The 22,154-nt window shown below is 37.8% G+C and overlaps 1 protein-coding gene and 1 pseudogene across 9 annotated transcripts in view; both read right to left on the bottom strand.

The window, feature by feature from the left end:
- DIAPH2 (diaphanous related formin 2) overlaps positions 1–22,154 on the bottom strand; it is a 914,469-nt gene that overhangs the window by 349,444 nt on the left and 542,871 nt on the right. For all 8 annotated transcript variants that reach the window (XM_021932747.2, XM_021932745.2, XM_021932750.2 and 5 more), the window contains one exon: positions 785–909. In XM_021932747.2, the coding sequence (XP_021788439.1) occupies positions 785–909 (125 nt within the window). The remainder of the gene's footprint in view (positions 1–784; positions 910–22,154) is intronic.
- Positions 11,879–12,409, bottom strand: LOC108583669 (annotated as a pseudogene). The gene has a single exon (XR_001898492.1). The product of XR_001898492.1 is annotated as a 60S ribosomal protein L21 pseudogene (transcript).

Consider the following 22,154-nt stretch of genomic DNA (forward strand, 5'->3'; position numbering starts at 1 on the left):
GATATTTATTTAAACCCAGAGGAGGAGGATATGGCTTTAAGTTTTGAAAACTAAAATAGAAAATTATAAAAAAATCAGTTCTAATGTAGTTTATCTTTAGATACCAGATTTAACATTAAACAATTCAAGCTAAATGCTATTTCTCAAGTTTTCCTTTTATATATTTTTATGATTTATATGAATATACTGCTATAAACTAGAAGTTTCAAAAAATATTTATTTAACAAGAAATGCTTAATGTTATACAGATATCTACTATAATTTATGTAAATATATCATCTACTGATCAATTCGTCTATCCATCCAACCATGTATCCATTTATTCTTCACAGTCCTTTCAGTCTAGTGATATTAGTTATCCTCTTATTGTCCTTGAAAATGCACACATGCCCTCAGAAAATGTATACACACAAAAAAAAAATCTCAGACAAAAAAAACCTTCTGTTGATCATTTACTTTAAACATTTGGTTATATAAGAATATTCTGTTTTGTTTTGTTTAGGCTTCATCAAGCCTCTTAAGACTTACCTTGCATATCCTGTGGGCTTTCAAATGGAATTCTTCTTTGAGAAATAGCATTTTAAAAAAATCTAATTGTTCCCTTGCCTACTGGTTGAAAACATCATGAAACAAAATTTATGCTACTAATAGAAAAACAGCATATACACAAATTCATCCGGATGGTGTGAAAAGACTACTAAATCTAGAACTAACCACACAGTTAGTAGACAGACAGACATAAAGACTAAAAACTAGACAAAATGCTTAAATAAATAAAGGATATGGTCATCTTTTCCACAAACTTATCGTGTTGATTTTCTGCTTGGGGGAATTTCTTGATGTCACGTTCCAGATGAACAATTTGTTGTTCCATTGATGCAAGGTTGCTCTTGAGAATTTGAGCTGAAACTAAAGAACAAAGTGCAAAGGATTTAGAATATTTTACCAGGTGCTCCACAAAACATCGAAAAGGAGATATTATCAGTTAAAGTCTTTTTTTAAAAAAAATGTGGGAAATAGTTCCATGAAGTCAACTCATATTTTTCTGAATTACTGCTCATTAAAATTCTACTCTCCATGAAATAAATGAAAATGTGTAATATAATAAACCAAATCATCATGTTTAATATGGGAATGTCACCATTTTACTCAGCCATTAGTTCAAATGAAACCATTTCAATTTAAATTTATTGATGGAATTCCTAATATTTCATTCTTTAAAATCTAATTTGAAGATTAAAGAAAAACTAAGGTTCAAAGACATGTTATTAATGCATGTTCTTAGCTCTATAAATGATTTAAGGTTAAATTATATAAAAGGATCAAATATTTTTCTTTTGTAGAAATATCCTGATTTTTATAAACCAGTATCTATGGTAAAAGTTCCCATCTCTAGTACTTTTCAAAGAGAAGTGAAAAATAACTGTTGATACAGAAAGATGATTTAGAGCAAACCCCAGCAAACACAAATGAACGTACATACCCACAAAGATTCAGCCTGCCCTCAAACACTATCATTATTTGCTGTAATTACCCCTAACATTCTCTGCACCTTCCTTTTTCTCTCACTGACAAGTAATAATTTTAAGTATTGTATTCAAACTGCTCCTAAATACAAGCACATTTTTCAGATCTGTCAGGAGACTGTCTTTTTACCGGGTAATTTTTTTTTTTTAACTTGCAACTATTTTATAGATACTCTATTGCTGCATAACTGCCAATTATGTATGAAAACACTTCTATCAATATCAACAGCATTTGGCAAGATTCTGGTTGCAAAGATGAGGTAAGTGTTATAATTTGATAGATAGCCCGTGACATTGGTTTTTAAATCCTGGCCTCTGAAATACTGTTATTTTCATTAAAGGACCATGAAACATAAATAGAAAAATACTATGATTCTTTCTTATTTTTAAGCAAAGTTAGTCTTATGCAGAGACATATCAGCATTACAATGAAAAATTCAAGAGACTGCCAAAATCAACCCCTTGGCAAATTTCAGCCAAACTGTTCAGATACAAATTCATCATGTTGACAGGCACATCTTTATAACTGAATGAGGAGAAAACACCTTAAATATACATGGAAGTTCAAGAGACTAAAAATCAAACACCAACACTAAAGACTACTTTTTTTCTATTAATCTGTCAGTTTAAATAGCTCTGTCCAATTTAGTTCCATTTGTTTAGATCTGACAAGCTTGGAAATTATTCTTTATTGCAGAAGAGAGTTTTATCAAAAATTTGCTAATGGTTCACCAATCATTGCTTGCTTTATTTAAAGGATGAGTTTGCTATGGAAGAAATAATTCTCTCTGATTTTAAAATTGAATTATTTCACTTAGGTTTCTCTGCTATATTCTAATTATTCAAAAGGCTTCTCCTTTCCCACTTGGTTGATTGAAAAAGTGAAGACAGGCCAAGTGTGGTGGCCCATGCCTCTAATCCCAGCACTTTGGGAGGCCGAGGCGGGCGGATTACCTGAGGTCATGAGTTTGAGGCCAGCCTGGCCAACATGGTGAAACCCTGTCTCTACCAAAAACAAAAAACAAACAAACAAAAAAATTAACCAGGCCTGGTGGCGGGTGCCTGTAATTCCAGCCACTCGAGAGGCTGAGGCAGAAGAATCGCTCAAACCCAGGAGGCAGAGGTTGCAGTGAGCCAAGATCCGGCCACTGCACTCCAGCCTGGGCAACAGAGCAAGACTCCGTCTCAAAAAAAAAAAAAAAATGAAGATAAAACATTGACCAGTCACTTATGTTAGTTAGGTTACACAGACATGGTGAAGTTCAGGGCACATGACCCAAAAATATGGTACCTTGGCATATTGAGTATTTTAAGCTGAAGAACTTTTAGAAATGACACCTGCAGGAAGGACTATCTGATCTTTCCTGGGCGCAGGTCTTAAGACCCTCATGTAAGGCCGGGCGCGGTGGCTCAAGCCTGTAATCCCAGCACTTTGGGAGGCCGAGACGGGCGGATCACGAGGTCAGGAGATCGAGACCATCCTGGCTGACACGGTGAAACCCCGTCTCTACTAAAAAATACAAAAAAACTTAGCTGGGCGAGGTGGCGGGCGCCTGTAGTCCCAGCTACTCGGGAGGCTGAGGCAGGAGAATGGGCAGCCAGGAGGTGGAGCTTGCGGTGAGCTGAGATCGGCCACTGCACTCCAGCCTGAAGTGACGGCGAGACTCCGTCTCAAAAAAAAAAAAAAAAAGACCCTCATGTAGGCCCCGTGTGGGGGCTCACATCTGTAATCCCAGCACTAGTGGAGGCCAAGGTGGATGGATTGCTTGAACTCAGGAGCTCAAGGGCAGTCTGGACAATATGGCAAAACCCCATCTCTACAAAAAATATAAAAATAAACTAGGCTGGACGTGGTGGCTCACACCTGTAATCCCAGCTCTTCGGGAGGCTGAGGCAGGAGGATCACATGGGCCCAGGAGTTCGAGACCAGACTAAACCACATAGTTAGACCTTGTCTCTACGAAAAATAAAATAAAAGAAAATGAGGTGGGAGGATTGCTTGAGTGCAGAAAGCTGAAGCTGCAATGAGTTATGATGGCATCACTGTATTCCTGCCTAGGTGACAGAGTGAGATCCTGCCTCAAATAAATAAATAAATAAATAAATAAATAAATAAATAAATAAGGTGGGTGTGGTGGTATGTGCCTAGTCCCAGCTACTTAAGAGGCTGAGTTAAGGGGATCGCTTGAGCCTGGGAGGTTGAGGCCGCAGTGAGTCATGATCGTGCCACTCTTCTCCAGCCTGGGCAACACAGATTGATCCTTTCTCTTAAAGAAAAAACCAAAAACTCATGTAACAGATTTTTGTTTGTTTGTTTTTTTGGAGACAGAGTCTCACTCTGTCGCCAGGCTGGAGTGCAGTGGCATTATATCTCGGCTCACTGCAACCTCCGACTCCCTGGTTCAAGTGATTCTCCTGCCTCAGCCTCCCAAGTAGCCAGGATTACAGGCATGTGCCACCATGCCCAGCTAATTTTTGTATTTTTAGTAGAGACAGGGTTTCACCATGTTGGCCAGGATGGTCTCGATCTCCTGACCTCGTGATCCACCCGCCTCGGCCTCCCAAAGTGTTGGGATTACAGGCGTGAGCCACCATGCCGGGTCTGAGAGCTAACTTGCCTATATGCACCCTGAGGAAACCAACATCCTTATCTCTCAAGACAAAGGGACATAGAAATCTGAACAAATAGTTCTTGCCAAATTTCTCCCAGTTTATTATACTTAGCTCATACTCTTTCTTTTCCCTATCATATTTTTCCACACCTCTCCATTCTTCATCAAATATACTATAGAAAACACTCAGGTTTAACTGTTTCTTTGGATCTTCATTTCCCTATGAATGCTCCCCTCCCAAGTTATATAAAACCTAAATAAATTTGCATTCTTTTCTTGTGCTAATCTGCCTTTTGGTATAAAGACCGTGGCCAATGAACCTAAAATGGGGAAAAGGAGAAGTTATTTTTCCTCCCTTACCTTAGAAATAAACTCACGCTAACTTTCTGTAATAAACAAAATGTGCTCAAAGGCCAGGTTTAGGTCACAATAGTAACGGCACTAGTCAAAAGGGGATGATGATGATGATAATGACTTCATCTTCTAATAATTCAATACAAAACTAGCCTAATCAAACTGCTATGCACACAGCAGTCTACATATGTCAAGTAATAAGTGAGAATATATTTTAACCCAGGGAAATTGCTTTTACCCTAAAGTTGCATTCTGAATAAATCAGTATTTTTCTGAACATCTGTCCTCCCCAATTTCACATGTATAATCTTTAGTCTTCTATAAATCTCTCCAGAGCTCTACTCCAAATTCTCTACCATTTCATAGGAACTTTTTGTTTGTTCAAGTGATCGTCCACCTATCACCTTCTGCTTTGAATAAGAATTGTTTTTTGTCTCATATACATAAACAGCAGTATCCTTTATAAAACTCCAAGCTGTCTAATGGTAAGATCTATATTTGATTTTTTGCTTTTCCCTCAGTACTTATCACTGTGCTCAGTATTTATCACTCAATAAATATTTATTAGATGAATATGTACATTTCAAGAAGTTTTGGCTCACATTTAAATTTATGTCTACTTCCACAACTGAAAGTACAGGGAGAGGGGTTAGATATAATCATCATGATTTGAAGTTACCATACCCATTATTATATAAGTAGAGAAAGAGAGCAGGGAGTTGAAATCTGTCTAGCAATATATAGAGGTGGTTTGGGAGATGCTTAGACAAATGGGAACGTGAGGAAAGGGGAAAAAGTTTAAAAAAGTAAAGGGCATCTTTCTTTATTAGGCTCTTCCGTTCTTCCCCTCTAATGAATTATTCATATTATGCCTGAACAAAAGAGAATTAAATATTGGAGATGTAATAATCTGAGAATTCTAGCTTATACAGAAATTTATGGCTGCATTAAACAATGTCATTATGTAAAGTGTTTATCCTTCCATCGGAGGAATTATGTTATCTTTGAGGTAAAAGTGACATTAAAGGAGATTTGGACCAGCGTCTTAAATTTGAAAAACTCAGGTTACAGAGTATCACAGTCCAAGTCCCTGTAAAACATAGCCTAAGTTACAGCTTACTCGTTAAGGCCTTTTTGGGATGAGCGGGATATAATCCCAGAGAAACGGGCATGAGGGAAAGACAGCAAATACAAGAGGGTAAGTTCCAGAACTTGTCACAGCTTAACCAAAAAAAAAAAAAAAAAGCTGGTTGTTTAGTATCTCAGGTTGTCTCCATCAGGGCTGACTTCATGGATATGCAATCTGTGCAGGTTCATGGATATGTAACCTGTGACTTCATGGATATACAACCTGTGCAACCATGCTGCAAAGGGCCCAGCACTTTGTTTAATACTTTGTTGTCATTTTGAAATTCTTAATAATTTTTGCAGTGGGGTGCCACATTTCATTTTGCACCCGGACCCAAAAATTATCTAGTCAGTCCTGGTCTCCAGATAAAACAAATGTAACTTAGAAAAGTTGTTTACAGGCCAGGTGCCTTGGCTCATGCCTGTAATCCCAGCACTTTGGGAGGCTGAGGCAGGTGGATCATTTGAGGTCAGGAGTTTGGGACCAGCATGGCCAACATGGCGAAACCCTGTCTCTACTCAAAATACAAAAAAATTAGCTGGGCATGGTGGTGCCCGCCTGTAATCCCAGATACTCGGGAGGCTGAGGCAGGAAAATCACTTGAACTTGGGAGACAGAGGTTGCAGTGAGCCGAGATCGTGCCACTGCACTCCAGCCTGGGCGACAGAGTGAAACTCTGTCTCAAAAAGAAAAAAAAAAAGAGTTGCTTAGAGTTGACAGTGAGCAATTCATTTACCTGCCGACTCCTTAGCATCTCGTGTTCTTTCACTGGTGAAATTGTTTCTAGCAGTGTTAACTTCCCACTATGGCTGAGAAATGAGTAGCCTGGGTTTGGAGGTGGGAGATGGCAAAGAAGGAGTGTCCAGTGAATCTAGGGTGTTGCATATATTAGATCCAAAACAGAGTATTCCCTACATCCTAAGTGCCTTATTCAATTGTTGACAGTTGATATCATTAGAATTTTTTTATTTACTCATAATGAAAATCAGCCTACTTAAACTTTTATCTATTACTCCTAATTTTGCCTCATAGTAGCACTGAACAAGTCTACTACCTATTTTACAAGATATATATCAGTTGAATATTCTTAATCTATCCAGCCTATATATACCCAGTTCCTTCAAACAGTCCTTTTGTGGTATAAGAATTAGTCATTACTGGCTGGGCGTGGTGGCTCATGCCTGTAATCCCATCACTTTGGGAGGCTGAGGCAGGCAGATCACGAGGTCAGGAGATTGAGACCATCTTGGCCAACATAGTGAAACCCTACCTCTACTAAAAATACAAAAAAATTAGCAGGGCGCGGTGGCGGGCACCTGTAGTCCCAGCTACTCGGGAGGCTGAGGCAGGAGAATCTGTTGAACCCGGGAGGCAGAGGTTACAGTGAGCTGAGATCGCTCTACTGCACTCCAGCCTGGCGACAGAGCGAGACTCCATCTCAGGGGGAAAAAAAAAAAAAAGAATCAGTCATTACTTAAGTTCTTAAGTAATAACCAACATTTACTGAGTACTTACTATATGCTAGATATTATTCTAAGTAGTGTTATGTATTAACTCATCTAATACAAAAATTCCATAAGGTATGCACTACTCTTAAGGAGGGGTATAAGTAATGTCATCTCAGGACATCGTAAATGCAAAGCAGTATTTCTGGAGCCTGGAAGGCCAGCATCTTGAAATAAAATCTGTACCCTTTATCATTCATTGGCACAAGGTCATGTTACTTATATAACCTTCAGCTGTGGCAGAATTAGATGGGATAGGAATGGTTTTAGGAGTCAGACAGACCTAGGTTCTAATCTCAGCCATACGTATTACTAGCTAGGTTATCTTAAGTCAATGACTTAGCTTCTCTAGGCCTTCATTTCCTGATTTGCAAAATGGTGATGATGATATCTTCCTTAAAGAGTAGTCATTTAGGTTAAACGATTTGATAAATATAAAGCACTTATTATTATACCTAGTACATAAATATTCATTTTATATTTCACTATCCTCTTTCCTATGCCCTGCCTTCCAACATACACATTCCCATTGTATACATGCTACCATGAATTCAACAATTTAGATGTAATCTAAGGGAAAAAAATGCAGACATTTCCAACCTGCTACCCCTACTATGGCCTAATTTAACGTAATATTGGTGTTTTTTCTAATAAAGAGAACTAAACTTAGATTCTGTTTTCTGTGTTTAGATTTTACAGGATACATGGAATTTTAGTTTCGGGAACTAGTGACAATTACACTAATCAACAGCCAATTTATCAGATTTATTAGCAAGTTCCAAATTTAAATAATATTTCTGGAAATTAAAACCCATGCAATAGTCTGTATTTCCTTGGCATTTAAAAGTCCATTACTTTGGCTTTCTAGACTTGTCTAAAAGGTAACAGACAAAAAAAAAAAAAAAAAATCCAAACGTATTAGAAAAGAATTAATATGTGTTTATCTATCTCATTAATTGCCTTGAACACATTTGCCTCAATCTTAAAAGTTGGGAATCAATTAACGTTATGATTATTTAAATATTTAACTAGGTCTTAGCCTACAATACTTCTAATATTTCTCAGGTAGGGGGTACACGTGCGTGTGTGTGTGTGTGTGTGTGTGTGTGTGAGAGAGAGAGAGAGAGAGAGAGAGAGAGAGAGAGAGAAATAAATATTTTTACTAGAGGTTGCAGGGTGATGAGGGTACCTGGAGTGTCAAGAATATTTAAGTACCAGAGTGGGTTAGAAATGCTTGTCTTTGCACAGCCTCAGCCTCAGGGTATATTTTTGTGCCTGTCATTATATTAGTTCACTAATATAAATTAGGGAGTCTTTAATGACAGTGCAAACATTTTCTATCTGAGTAAATTCCCACTACAGGCATTTTCAATGACTGATTAGTCAGTCTGGTAGCACTTTAATTTTTTTCTCTCATTTCATTTTTTACATCTGCTACTGAATTACTGAATCTGAATTATAACACTAAAAAATTAAATTATAGCTATCTGGTTCTTTATTACAGCTTTCTTCCTTGTACTCCATAAATAACCTTTTAAGCTCAGTGTACTCTCTTGAGTTATATGTAGGAGAAACTTTCCTCACAAATCTTATTTATCTACTTGAAAAATATACATATACTTTTTCCCTGGCTTCAAGCAAATATATGATAGTGGCCTGATCCTCATTCAAAACATTTTAAATGACAGACTTTCTCTAATACATAATTTTAAGAAAAGTAAAGTATAAGATAAATATTTTAAGTAACAGTTTGAATGGAAAGACTCTTCAATTACGCAGTATATGAGAGAACAGATATGCATGCAAGAAAAAAAAAATCACAGTATTCCAGTGACATTCTCTAGACCATACTCAGAATGTGTAATTCTATGTAAATATAAAAGCATTTCCAGGGAATTGTGGATTTTTTTCTGAATTAAATGTTTCTATTAATTGTAACCACTGACGAAGTAACACAGCACTTCTTACATCTTTGCTCCAAGAAAGACCAAGTAAGAATTTACTCTTGCAAGTCTATATGTGAATAGGCCCAAACATGATTATATAAGTACCCTGTAATTTTCCTTAACTGAATATATTTAGTTGAAGAATTACTATCAGCGGAGCAGCATACCATTAAAGTGACTCATCCAGAAAGCATATGTAAAAAACAAAAGAACATTACAAGCATCCTGAACAATAGACACTGTTGTATTCTTTCTCAAGTGCATTTATAAGTTACTTTCATTTTATATGAATGCTGTACCTGGAAATGAAGCAAATGTGTTTATACAGTAACAATAGCAAAAGCTCATCACTGTGAGCTTCTTTGGCCTTTAAAGAAAATAAATGGTAAATGGCACCCAAATGAAAAATCCCTATAATGAAAAAAAATGTGAGAAAATTACTCATTCTTAGGGGGGAAAAAAAACCTGTTAAAAAGTCACCTTCACAGAAAACAACTAGAATTCTTATTCCATAAAACGTAAAAATATGCATTCCAAATAGGTGTTCATAAGTACCATCATTTACTCTTCTAACATGTGCCCTTGGGAATAAAGTGCAGTTTTTCTCAACTGGATTCATAATGTGGTCTGAACTGATGCTGATAGCAGAGGAAATCCAATAAGAAAACATGAAAGCTGCATTCTATGATTTAACTCTTAAAACTTCGCTAAGTACATTTCAATGTCTGAGTTCATACATTTGTACAAGTTCTCAGCCTGAAAACTTCAGTCTGACTGCATGTTTAAAAAAATAAAGACAGACTTCTAACAAAAAGAAAACAAGGAGGAAGGGAAAGTTTGAAACTGTCTAAGTAATAATTTGCAGTAAGAAAATTCTGAAGCCTGAGCACCAAACTAACAGTAGTGGACAGACAGTCAAGCTGCCCCTTGAAGAATCCCAGTCCCTTCTCCTGCTGTCTCTTCTGCAAGTGTTATTCTGCCTGCAGCAAATACTATGCATGAATTTTTAAATCACAGGCTGAAAAACAAACTGAAATCTCCTACCCTTCTTGACAGTCTTAGCTCAAGGCCAGGACTAGGAAGTAATAAAGCGATGCAGGATAAAGTCTTGTTGGAATAGTTTGTTCTCGTCAAGAAAAATCTTTTTAAAAAATCATTTGGTCATTTTGTAATAAAAGATGCCCCACCCACCTACAACTCAAACTGGAATAATTTTAATAGGTCAAGTCTTATCGACTTGATATTGGTCTATCCTGAATTGTCTCCTCCTGGAGATTTTATTTAAATGGCTGGAATGGCATTCTTCTCAATAAAAAAAAAGCTTGTCAGGAGCTTCAAATGCTAATAAATCCTTTATGACAATCCCATACTAATGTCTTCACTTGTCAAATCTATGTAATGCATTCTTCTTTAACCTTGGAACTAGAACACTAATGATAAAAGTGTAGGTTGTCAAAGGAGGCTACTTAATATAACAATAGAAAGGCTTAAAATAAATTAGCAAAATCATGGAAAAGCAAGGACTATGGAAAATGTAGACTTGTTGACTAAAACTAGAAAGAACAAAATCCTAGTTTAAGAAATATGAAATTACTAGTCTGTAAAATTTGGAATTTTCAGTATATATTTATAGGTGTATTTAGTTGTGAACTACAATAATTGAGTAAACAGTACTGAAGAAAGGTCACAACGAACAAACAGGTAGAAAACAACTTATATTCAATATTGTCAAACAATGTTTTGACAAACTAGATGCGATAAATGAACACAGCTTCACACCAACCAAAACGACTACCTGCTTCTTGAATATAAGCATTCACAAATGCTTTTATCTGAGCAATCACTTAATGATAACTTTACTAATATACCCTTACTTCTGATAAATGATATCTTCAATAAGTTGTGAAAAGATCATACAGATTGATAAAATATTTGAATAGATACTGTCTTCCACATTACTATTTGGCAAGAATTAAGTACACATAAATAGTGTTTCCATAAAGCTATAATGCTGTATTAAAAGAATGTTAGCCTTGTTGAGTGCAATTTTTGTGATCATGGGTAAATTTTTCATGAACTTTATTCCTGAACTCTTCAGGGAAATTAATAGGACTATATGTAGATTCTTGCACTTGACAGAGTTTTGAGGAACAAGTTTAATGCATGAAGTCCACAAGTATGTAACATATACAAAGCCACGAATTTTCACCCAAACTGAATGCAGATTGTTGAGATCAGTGCTGAGGTCATACTGCTGAAGCCATTAGAGTCCATTCCACATTAGTGCTGCCTGGATTAGCAATATTTCTCCTGCGTAATAGGGTTATAGGTCAGACAAAAGACACTTCAAAGGATATAGTAAGCCTATGGTTGTATTTATTTTCCTTATTTATTAACTGTGGATATTAATAGGATTACTATATGCCCTGAAATAAGAAATTGGCAATACAAACTAAAGCAATTAGATAATACAATTGTAGTAGGTTTTTAAGTTCCTTACTACTGAAAGCAGTCCCTAAATAAAGCAAGTCTTGATTAGTTATCTGGGCATTATCACCTCATAAATTTATTATACTTTATGTAGTTTTGTCTACTAACAAAATAATGGATTTTTTAAAAAAAATTTGAGACGAAATTTGAGAGGTAGGTAGGGTCTTCTAGGACACCGTAAGGAGTTTAGGTTTCACCTTAAGTGTAGTGAGAAAGCGCTGAAAGACTTCAAGCCGGATAAATTGATAACATTTCTTTCTTTTTTTTCTTTCTTTCTTTTTTTTTTTCAGCCCAGAGGTCTTTTATTTATTTATTCTTTTAACACCTATTATGCCATGAATTCATAGGGAATAGGTTCCAGCAGCTCAGGCTCCTTCCCATTGGTTCTCACAAAGTGTGCCTCTCTGGGTGGAGCAGGCTGGCGCTTAAGTTGAACCCAGGTACCTTTCTCTTTGGCTTCTTTCTTTTTCTGATCATTTTCCTTCACGCGTTTCAGGAAGCTATCTTGGCTCTTAGAGTGCTTAATGTGCTTAATACGCACATTAATTGTCTTGGCAAGAATCTTGACCTTAACTTGTTTGTTTACAACAATGCCAACAGCATGCTGGGTAACATTGTAGACTCTTCCAGTTTTGCCATGGTAACACTTGTGGGGCATTCCTTTTTGAACAGTACCCATTCCCTTGATGTCTACGATATCACCTTTCTTATAGATTCGCATATACGTGGCCAAAGGAACAACTCCATGTTTTCTAAAAGGCCTAGAGAACATATATCGGGTGCCTCTCCTCTTTCCCTTTGTGTTCGTCCTTTTGGCGAATTACTGGAAGATGGAGGTTCCCGCCGAAAGGCTTTTTTTTTTTCTTAGACATAGTCTCGCCCTATCTCCCAGGCTGGAGTGCACTGGCGTGATGTCGGCTCACCACAACCTCTGCCTCCCAGGTTCAAGTGATTCTCCTGCCTCAGCCTCCTGAGTAGCTGGGATTACAGGCACCTGCCACCACGCCCGGCTAATTTTTGTATTTTGAGTAGAGAAGGGGTTTCACCATGTTGGCCAAGATGGTCTCCATCTCCTGACCTCATGATCTACCCACCTTGGCCTCCCAAAGTGTTGGGATTACAGGTGTGAGCCACTGTGCCCAGCCACAAAGGTTGTTTTCAAAATGTCGTCTTCTCTGAGACCCAAATAAATATCTGGGCTATGTTTTTCAGAATTCTCCATCTATTCATATATGTTCCTGAAAAGTCCTTCCACCCCGGCAAAAAAGGAATAAAACACAAAGAAGGGCTAAATACACTTTTGTGTAATTTAAATAGCAACTGGTCTCAAAAGTCATGTTCAAAGAAAGGCTGCTGAAATTTTTAATTCATCTACACAGGTGGGAAAATATTTGGCAAAGCAAAGATTAATAAAAGGCCCAGAGACTTTCAAGTGTTCTGGCAAAAACATATACAAGCACAAATACACATACAATCTGGCTAAAGGCCCTGAAATATTCATTTTGAAATGAATATTTCATTTATGAATGATCCCTAGTGATCATTTATGAAACAAGGGAAAGGAAACTGAAAACATTCACTAATACAAGTACTATGAGATGATGTCTTCAATATGGAAGTTCCTCAAGTAGACATATGTATACATTGCTTGGCTAGACTAGATAAGGGATTGGTGAACTACTGCCTGTAGGCCATATTTGGCTGGCTGCCTGTTTTCCTATGGCCTGTGAACTAGGAATGCTTTTTACATTTTTAAATGGCTGAAAAGAAAAAAAAAATCAAAAGAAGGATAGCGTTTTGAGACACATGAAAAGTATATGACATTTAAATTTCAGTGTCCGTAAATAAAGTTTTATTGAAAAACAGCCAGGTTCCTTCATTTACATATTGCCTATGGCTGCTTTTGGACTACAAAGGCAGTCCTGAGTCCTTGTGACAGGGACTGTGTGTAGTCTGCAAGCCCTAAAATATTTAATATCTGGCTCTCTACAGAAAAAGTTTGTGGATCCATGTTCTAGATTAATAAAAATGCCCCCTTGGGGAGGGATATCAGCAATTTAGTCCAGATCTCTCATGAGGATATGGAAACTGAGAGAAATCAAAAATGGATTGCCTAGGTATACACCGCCAGGCCTCTGGATTTCTTTCTTTTCTTTTCTTTTTTTTTTTTTTTGAGATGGAGTTTCACTCTTGTTGCCCAGGCTGGAGTACGCAATGGCGCGATATCGGCTCACTGCAACCTCCACCTCCCAGGTTCAAGTGATTCTCCTGCCTCAGCCCACGTCTGGCTAATTTTTTTTTTTTTTTGGTATTTTTAGTAGAGACAGGGTTTCTCCATGTTGGTCTGGCTGGTCTCGAACTCCCGATCTCAAGTGATTCACCCACCTCAGTTTCCCAAAGTGCTGGGATTACAGGTGTGAGCCACTGCACCTCTGGATTTCTTGATGCCTCTATAACCATAATGCAACTGAGTCTCCTTGCAACAATTCTTTGCATCCTTCTGAGGATAAAATGTATATTGTGAATTCCATAATGTGGAGTTGATTATATAAGTTTATCCTGCTGAATGTATCAATAGAATGTTAATTTAACAGGATGGAAAAAAAGCATTTTTTTTTATAGAGTTAGTACAATGCCACAGACAGCTATGATCAAAGCAGGCTGGCAAAATTTATTTTGTTAATCCTCAAATTAAATAAATAAAATACAAAAGCAACAGACACATGCAGAAACTCAAAGCCAGGTCCTGTATCCCAGTCAGTATAAAAGGAAAAACCAGCCACTATACTGCAACATGAAATTCAGTCTCCATGGCCAAATTATCACTTCTGAAAATAACACAGAGGAGTCCAAATCAAATTCTCCATTACCCCATCTCATAGCTTCCTTTTAGAATTGATCAAAATGCATCCTAAATAACTTATCTCTTTGTCATTACCATGGGTTTTAAAATGATACTACAGTACATTCCAGGAAGTTGCCAAGTTACAAATCCCAGTGTTGTACAGACAGACACACAAACACACACAGATGCACACACTCATTTCATCCTATAGAATATATCTTGTTATTATGCCAGTTTTACATATGAAAAACCTGAGACAAAGAGAGATTAAATAATTTCCTCAAAGTCATGTAACTAGTAAGTGGCAGAGACAATATTTGAAGTTATGGAGTCTCATGTGTGTTTTTAACTAACATGCTCTACTGCCTGCTGAGAATAAGGCAAGATTTAGTTCAGCAGTATTTCCAAGTATGGGAAGTACAAGGTGAACCTGGTACCTGAAGTTCTTTTAGGCCCTGAAATTTAACACATAGTTATGTTAATGGCATAGCACTGCAATAGCAAACAAGGAAGTGAGAGGGGAACAAACCACTGTCTTTGCCCCATGGAAGCCTTACTGTAGGGAGGTTAAGACAAGCAAATACAAAGATGTATAAATTGATGGGAGTATCAGTCAGATGATAACACATTGAAGAGTTAGTAGGAAGAAAATAATTTGTAAAAAGGAGGAGATGTAATGTCTTCTTTGAGATATGTGGCAGTAAATGAAAATCATATTTTTCCATCTTCAGTCAAGAATAAGAAGGGAATATGGTAGCTGGACTCAGGGATTTGAGGAGAACAAACCTAGTTTGGAATTGCTGTTGTGGAGAAAAAGAGAGAATTAGAATTAAATGAAAAGCTACCCCAACGCCATTAGGAGGCTAAGGTTAGAAATTACAGAACAACGGATTCCATCAGGTAGACTGTGTGACTTCTGTCATGTATGCAGGAGTTGGGATTGGAACAGAGCAACAGGAATATCAGGATGTGGATGGCAGAAGGCTAAAGGAGGGGGGCTTGAGGCAAGTATGGGGATTCTACAGTGCTAGACAGTGTGTAGGTTATGTGGCAAATGAAGCTTGAGGGGAGCAAATAGTTTGGGAGAAAAGAAAGAGGGGCTGAGCGTGACGGTTCACACCTGTAATCCCAGCACTTTGGGAGGCCGAGGCGGGCAGATCACCTGAGGTTAGGAGTTCGAGACCAGCCTGACCAACATGGTGAAACCCCATCACTACTAAAAATACAAAAATTAGCCGGGTGTGATGGCACATGCCTGTAATCTGTTACTTTGGAGGCTGAGACAGGAGAATCGCTTGAACCTGGGAGGTGGAGGTTGCAGTGAGCTGAGATCACGCCACTGCACTCCAGCCTGGGTGACAGAGTGAGACTCTGTCTTATACATAAATAAGATGAGGAAGGGTAAGGGTAAGGTCATAATGAGGGCAACAGAAAAACAGGTGCCAGAGGCAAGGGCTGTGTGAGGATGGTTGTGGGTACAAGGGCACATTCAGAGCTTGAGATCTTGGTGCTGGCTACATTGTCATGTGTGATGACAAAGTCTGATGTTTACATGCTATGGGGGAAGCTGAAATGGAGAGAATAACTCATGATGACCAAATCAAGGCTAAGGATCTTTGAAGCCAAGTTGTATACTGAGGCATCATTTTCAATGGTGAAGTCATCAACATTCATATATTTTTTTTAACTAAATAAACATTTATTTCTGGCTTTGTGAATTGCTTTTGTATTTTGTAATTTCTTTTTTTCTTGGAGGATGTTTTTGTGTTGTTTGTTCTGACGGAAGGTTATGAAGTAAGAGAAGAGGTCTGTGGAAGAGGGTATGATTAGCATATGGTGAAAATCAGATTTTCGCAGAGCAATATTTTATCTCTCTGAGGGAATGCAGATTGATAAAATTTTTGTTTTGGTTCTTTGAATCATGTACGCACAAACATCGTGAACAATTTTGTTTCCCATATTTTCAAAGTAGATAATATTAAAATAATTGGTAATACTTTCAAAATGTGAATGGCGTGTTACTGTAAAAATTGTTTTTCAGTTATATAAATTTCACTGAACTCATAAGTTACACAGATACACCAGGTTATTTTTAACAGTGCTGTAAACTTGAAGAGCTACAGTGAATTATTCTTAATTATATATACACTGTTTACTTACCATATTTATTTTTAAATGGCTGCAGTTTTCAGATACGAATACATAATGGTAAAATAATAAAACAGTACATCCAGATGTTGAGAGATAACTGAACTATTCCCTGAGTTCGATCCACATATGTTTTGTAAGCCAATGAACTCTTCTGAACCTCTGGAGGGTACCAATAAGAACCCTTTCAAGAATAATTTACTCAAGAAAAAAAAGGCCGAAGTAGCGGTGGCTCAAGCCTGTAATCCTAGCACTTTGGGGAGGCCGAGGCCAGATTGGATCATGAGGTCAGGAGATCGAGACCATCCTGGCTAACCTGGGGAAACCCCGTCTCTACTAAAAAATACAAAAACAGCTGGGCGTGGTGGTGGGTGCCTGTAGTCCCAGCTACTTGGGAAGAACTGAGGCAGGAGAATGGGTGTAAACCGGGAGGCAGAGCTTGCAGTGAGCCCGAGATCCAGCCACTGCACTCCAGCCTGGGCAACACAGCGAGACTCCATTTCAAAAAAAAAAAAAAAAAGCCTGAAAAAATTAATATGCCTCAGAATGTATCCAAAAGTCAGTAAACAATTACTTTAGACATCTGACCTAGCATAGACTGACTAGACAGATTTTTACCCAATAAAACAGATGCTTAAAATTTATCATGTACCTTTAGGATTTGCTTTGATGAAATTCTACAGTTTCCCTCACAGGAGTCTTCAGGGAATGTATAACAAATGTGAGACAGCACAGTAACAGCAAAAAGAAAGTTGGTCTTGGAGTCAGAAGACCCAATTCCCACTTCCTTTACATATGCCTTTGGGTAAGACACCTAAACCACTTTGAGTCTCAGTTTTCATACCTGCAGAACAGGAATAATATCACTTGCCTCTCTGATCTGGTGGGGTGGTTATAAAGATACAAATTGGCCAGGCTTGGTGGCTCACACCTGTAATCCCAGCACGTTGGGAGGCCAACGTGGGTGGATCACCTGAGGTCAGGAGTTCTAGACCAGCCTGACCAACATGGTGAAACCCCTTCTCTGCTAAATACAAAAAATTAGCCAGGAGTGCTGGCACGCGCCTGTAATCCCAGCTACTTGGGAGGCTGAGAATCTCTAGAACCTGGGAGGCAGAGGTTGCAATGAGCCAAGATTGCACGATTGCACTCCAGCCTAGGCAACAAGAGCCAAACTCCATTTAAAAAAAAAAAAAAAAAAAAAAAGATACAAATGGGTCTGAGACTCTTTGTAAAGTGTTTGTAATATAAAAATCTTTACTTGATGGTATTATAAATGCTGCAATAAGAAAATTGTGCTTGGCAGGAGGATGGAGCCAAAAGAGATCTCTGGCTCCTTCCTTTTAAGTTTCTACACATAAAGGGAATACTTAGAAAGAAAACCCCAGTACATGGAATATATTTAACATAGGAAACTTTCCAAAAATGTCTCTAATCTACAGCAAAGGATATTTGCATTTATTATAATTCTGTCAACTCATAAAAATAATTATGGTTGATTTCAGACCCATAGTATATAAGAATTCTGAGTACATTTATTGTAATATCTGTGAAGATTTCTTATCAATATTTGAAAAGAAATTACTACTTGACACATGGAAAAACTGTTTGAGGCCAATACCATAATACTGCTTCAACTCCAAATAGAGATCTCTTTCATGCTAAATACTTCTATAGAGCAAGATGGCAGCTCTTCCTTTGCTTCATTTGCTGTGTTCTATTCTCCTTCCCACCATTCAGATGGAAGCATTTCCCAAGATCCCCTGTTCTTTTGTCTATAAACGCTATCTTAATGCATTGCTCTTACATCAAGGCTTTTGTTATTATATATAACTGAAGATCCCCAAATCTCTATACCCAAACCCCAACCTTTTATTTGAGGAATGATCTTCTAGTGTCACATAAAAGTAAACATGTAATTGAGTGTCCCATGTCTGCATAGGCATCATATCCAAACCTGAGCAGACCACCTTCTCTCAGAAACCAAATCTATTTCTGATTTTCCTGTTTTCCCCAGTGGCATCACTACTCTTCCAGCTGTCACTGCTTAAAACCACAGAGTTAGCTTTTACTCTTTATCTTTTGTATTAACCATAACCAGTCAGTCACCAAGTCTCATCAATCATTTTCAAAATGCCTTTGTTTTCTACCTTTGTCTGTGCATTGCAGCTGCCACTTTTAGGAAGTGCATCTCACCTAAAGGTTGGAACACTGCAACTGTTCTAGATGCATTCAATCCATATCACATAATGCTTCCAGAAAAAAAAAAAAAAATTCTTAAGACATTGATGTCACCATATCACTACTGGACTCAATGAGTTAAAATTAAAACCTTCGATTACATTTGAAGTCTCCAAAGCTACCATAGGTTGCAGAATGCAATTAGAAACTAATGAATATGACTAACATCCTGAACATGAATTAAGAGGTTTTTAGAATTGAACACATTTAACTAATACAAATTAGTGGGAAATGGCAGTGCTATTCCAAATATAAAAAATAGTCACAATTTCCATGGTAAATATGAAAAGGAAGAGTTTTTATAAACCCCACATACCAGCCTTACTGTCTCTGGGGAATTAAAAGTGCACCTGTGCCCTTTTGGCACACACATGGACTCAGCTATACATAGATGGACAAGGGTATAACAGCATTACATTGCTTCTTTCTCTCTGTGGCATAGATTATAAGCTATGATTTAAGCTGTTTCTTTAAATATGCAAATCACATTTCATGCATAGATCCCACATTGATCTTGCAAAGACCAGCTCTCAGCTACATTTTTAGCATGACATAGAGAGAGAAATCTCAATTTTGCTAAGATAATCTTCTTTTATTGCATTTCTGCAGTTTCCTCTTTACAAATTGTTACTAGTGTCACCCTTTAATGAGTAGTGAGGTACAGGGATTCTAATTTTATTTGAGATTTTATTCATTTAGGGGAAAAAAGTTCTCTCTATTATTTTTCAGAAATAGAAAAACTATGTCTTATTTACATAATTGTAAACTGCTCATTTTCTTTTCTCCATTAGCACAATATTGCTGCCTAATAAAGGGTATGATCTGAGAAAGAAAAAAGTGAGCATACACTAATGAGTAGTATCAGAGCAACAAGCGAAGTTGCAAAACACTTTTTTCACTTGTCTTACTTATCATACATCAACAGACTTCATTTTCTACATGAATTCTCTCCACACAAAAATAGTATTTTCAAATTTTCTACCATACACACAGAATCTAGCATATGACCCCAATCATTTTAGGATCCAGGGCCTCCTATATTTGCAGCTAAAGTTTAAGTATTAGGAAAACTACCATTTTCCCCCTATGATTTGCTGAGTGCACCTGCTGAATCTTCTAATATAAAACCAGGGGCAGGATTTAATAATATATATAGTTTAAGGGCCAGAAACAGTGGCTCATGCCTGTAATCCCAACACTTTGGGAGGCTGACGCGGGGGGATCGCTTGAGCCCACAAATTTGAAACCAGCCTGGCCAATATAGTGAGAGCTCGGCTCTATGAAAAATTAAAAAATTAGCATAGCATAGTGGCACATGCGTGTGGTCCCAGCTACTTGAGAGGCTGAGGTGAGATGATCACTTGAACCTGGGAGGTGGAGTTTGCAGTGAGCTCATATAGCGCCACTGCACTCCAACCTGGGTGACAGAGCAAGATCCTGTCTCAAAAATATTTGCAAAAAAAATTTTTTTAATTGTTTAAGGATCTAAACATTTGCCCACAAATAACTTGGATTTTTAAAAACTGGATCTCAATTTTACAGTCAGTTTTTCTTTTTTTTTTTTTTTTTTTTTTTTTTGAGACGGAGTCTCACTGTGTCCCCCCAGGCTGGAGTGCAGTGGTGTGATCTCGGCTCACTGCAAGCTCCGCCTCCCGGGTTCATGCCATTCTCCCGCCTCAGCCTCCCAAGTAGCTGGGACTACAGGCGCCCGCCACCGTGCCCGGCTAAGTTTTTGTATTTTTAGTAGAGACGGGGTTTCACCATGTTAGCCAGGATAGTCTCGATCTCCTGACCTCGTGATCCACCCGCCTCGGCCTCCCAAAGTGCTGGGATTACAGGCTTGAGCCACCGCGCCCGGCCTTACAGTCAGTTTTTCATAATCATGCCTTATATTAACTAACCTAAATTCAGCAACTGGGTTTTACTTTTTGATTATTACCTTTTCTTATATGATCTAAAAAAATCTTCTTGATTTGCTTCACTATTCACTTTGCAACTTTGACTTTGTAAGACTTGGAATAAACTAAGACCTGTTTGGGATAAGTCTTTAAAAGCTTTCTCTTAGTGTCACCCTGATTAAATCTTTCACAATCATTTTATCAAAAAAATTATATTTCTATCACATCCTTGAAGGTAAGGGGTACATTTTGTACTTCTCAATGAGCCTAGTATATTGTGTTATACTAAGTAGGAGTAAATATATACTGGGTGAAATGAACAAACATGTTATTATCCAATGGTTTAATCACTAATCAGTTAAGAATAAACTATATGAAGTACTAAATAATAAATGAATAGGGAAATATCCTTATAATATTCACGTATCATGTTGACCCACACGCTTTTTGTGAGTTTTTTTTTTTTTTAAACGAAGTCTTGCTTTGTCACCCAGGCTGGAGTGGAGTGGCGTGATCTCAGTTCACTGCCACCTCCGCCTCCCGGGTTCAAGCAATTCTGCCTCTGCCTCCCAAGTAGCTGGGATTAGCGGCACCTGCCACCACGCCCGGCTCATTTTTAAAAATATTTTTAGTAGAGACAAGGTTTCACCATGTTGGCCAGGCTGGTCTTAAACTCCTGACCTCAGGCAATCCGCCAGTCTCGGCCTCCCAAACTGCTGGGATTACAGGCGTGAGCAACCACGCCTGGCCAATTTTGTGAGTTTTCTACCGTGCTCAGAATACTCCATTCAGTGCCATGAATAGCTAACACGTTTTGTCAATTCTGATTATATTAGGTGAATGAAGGTGATATAAATTTTAATATTAATATTTTCTGTATTGTTATGACATATACATTAACTGTAACTACTGGAATATATACATACACACATATATACATACACACACACACACACAAATACACACACATTTCTACTGATTAAAATCCTTGAGGGAATTTTCCTGAGACTCCCCTGACTGCCTGAGTATTTACATTACATACTTTAAAACATATACTCAGCTGGGTGAGGTGGTTCATGCTTGTAATCCCAGCACTGTGGGAGGCCGAGGCGGGTGGATCACCTGAGGTCAGGAGTTCAAGACCAGCCTGGCCAACATGGTGAAATCCCATCTCTACTAGAAGTACAAAAAATTGGCTGGGCATGGTGGCAGATACCTGTAATCCCAGCTACTCGGGAGGTTGAGGCAGGAGAATCACTTCAATCTGGGAGGTGGAGGTTGCAGTGAGCTGAGATCGTGCCATTGCACCCAGCACAGGCAACAAGGCGTGACTCCGTCTCAAACAAAACACAACAAAACAAAACAAAAACAAAAAATGTATACTCATTCCTCAATCTTCAGAAACAGGTCCTGTCATGTTTTAAATTATATTATGGAATTCTTAATGTGGTATTTATTTT

The sequence above is a fragment of the Papio anubis genome, chromosome X, assembly GCF_008728515.1.
Source record: "Papio anubis isolate 15944 chromosome X, Panubis1.0, whole genome shotgun sequence".
Classification (NCBI taxonomy): Eukaryota; Metazoa; Chordata; class Mammalia; order Primates; family Cercopithecidae; genus Papio; species Papio anubis.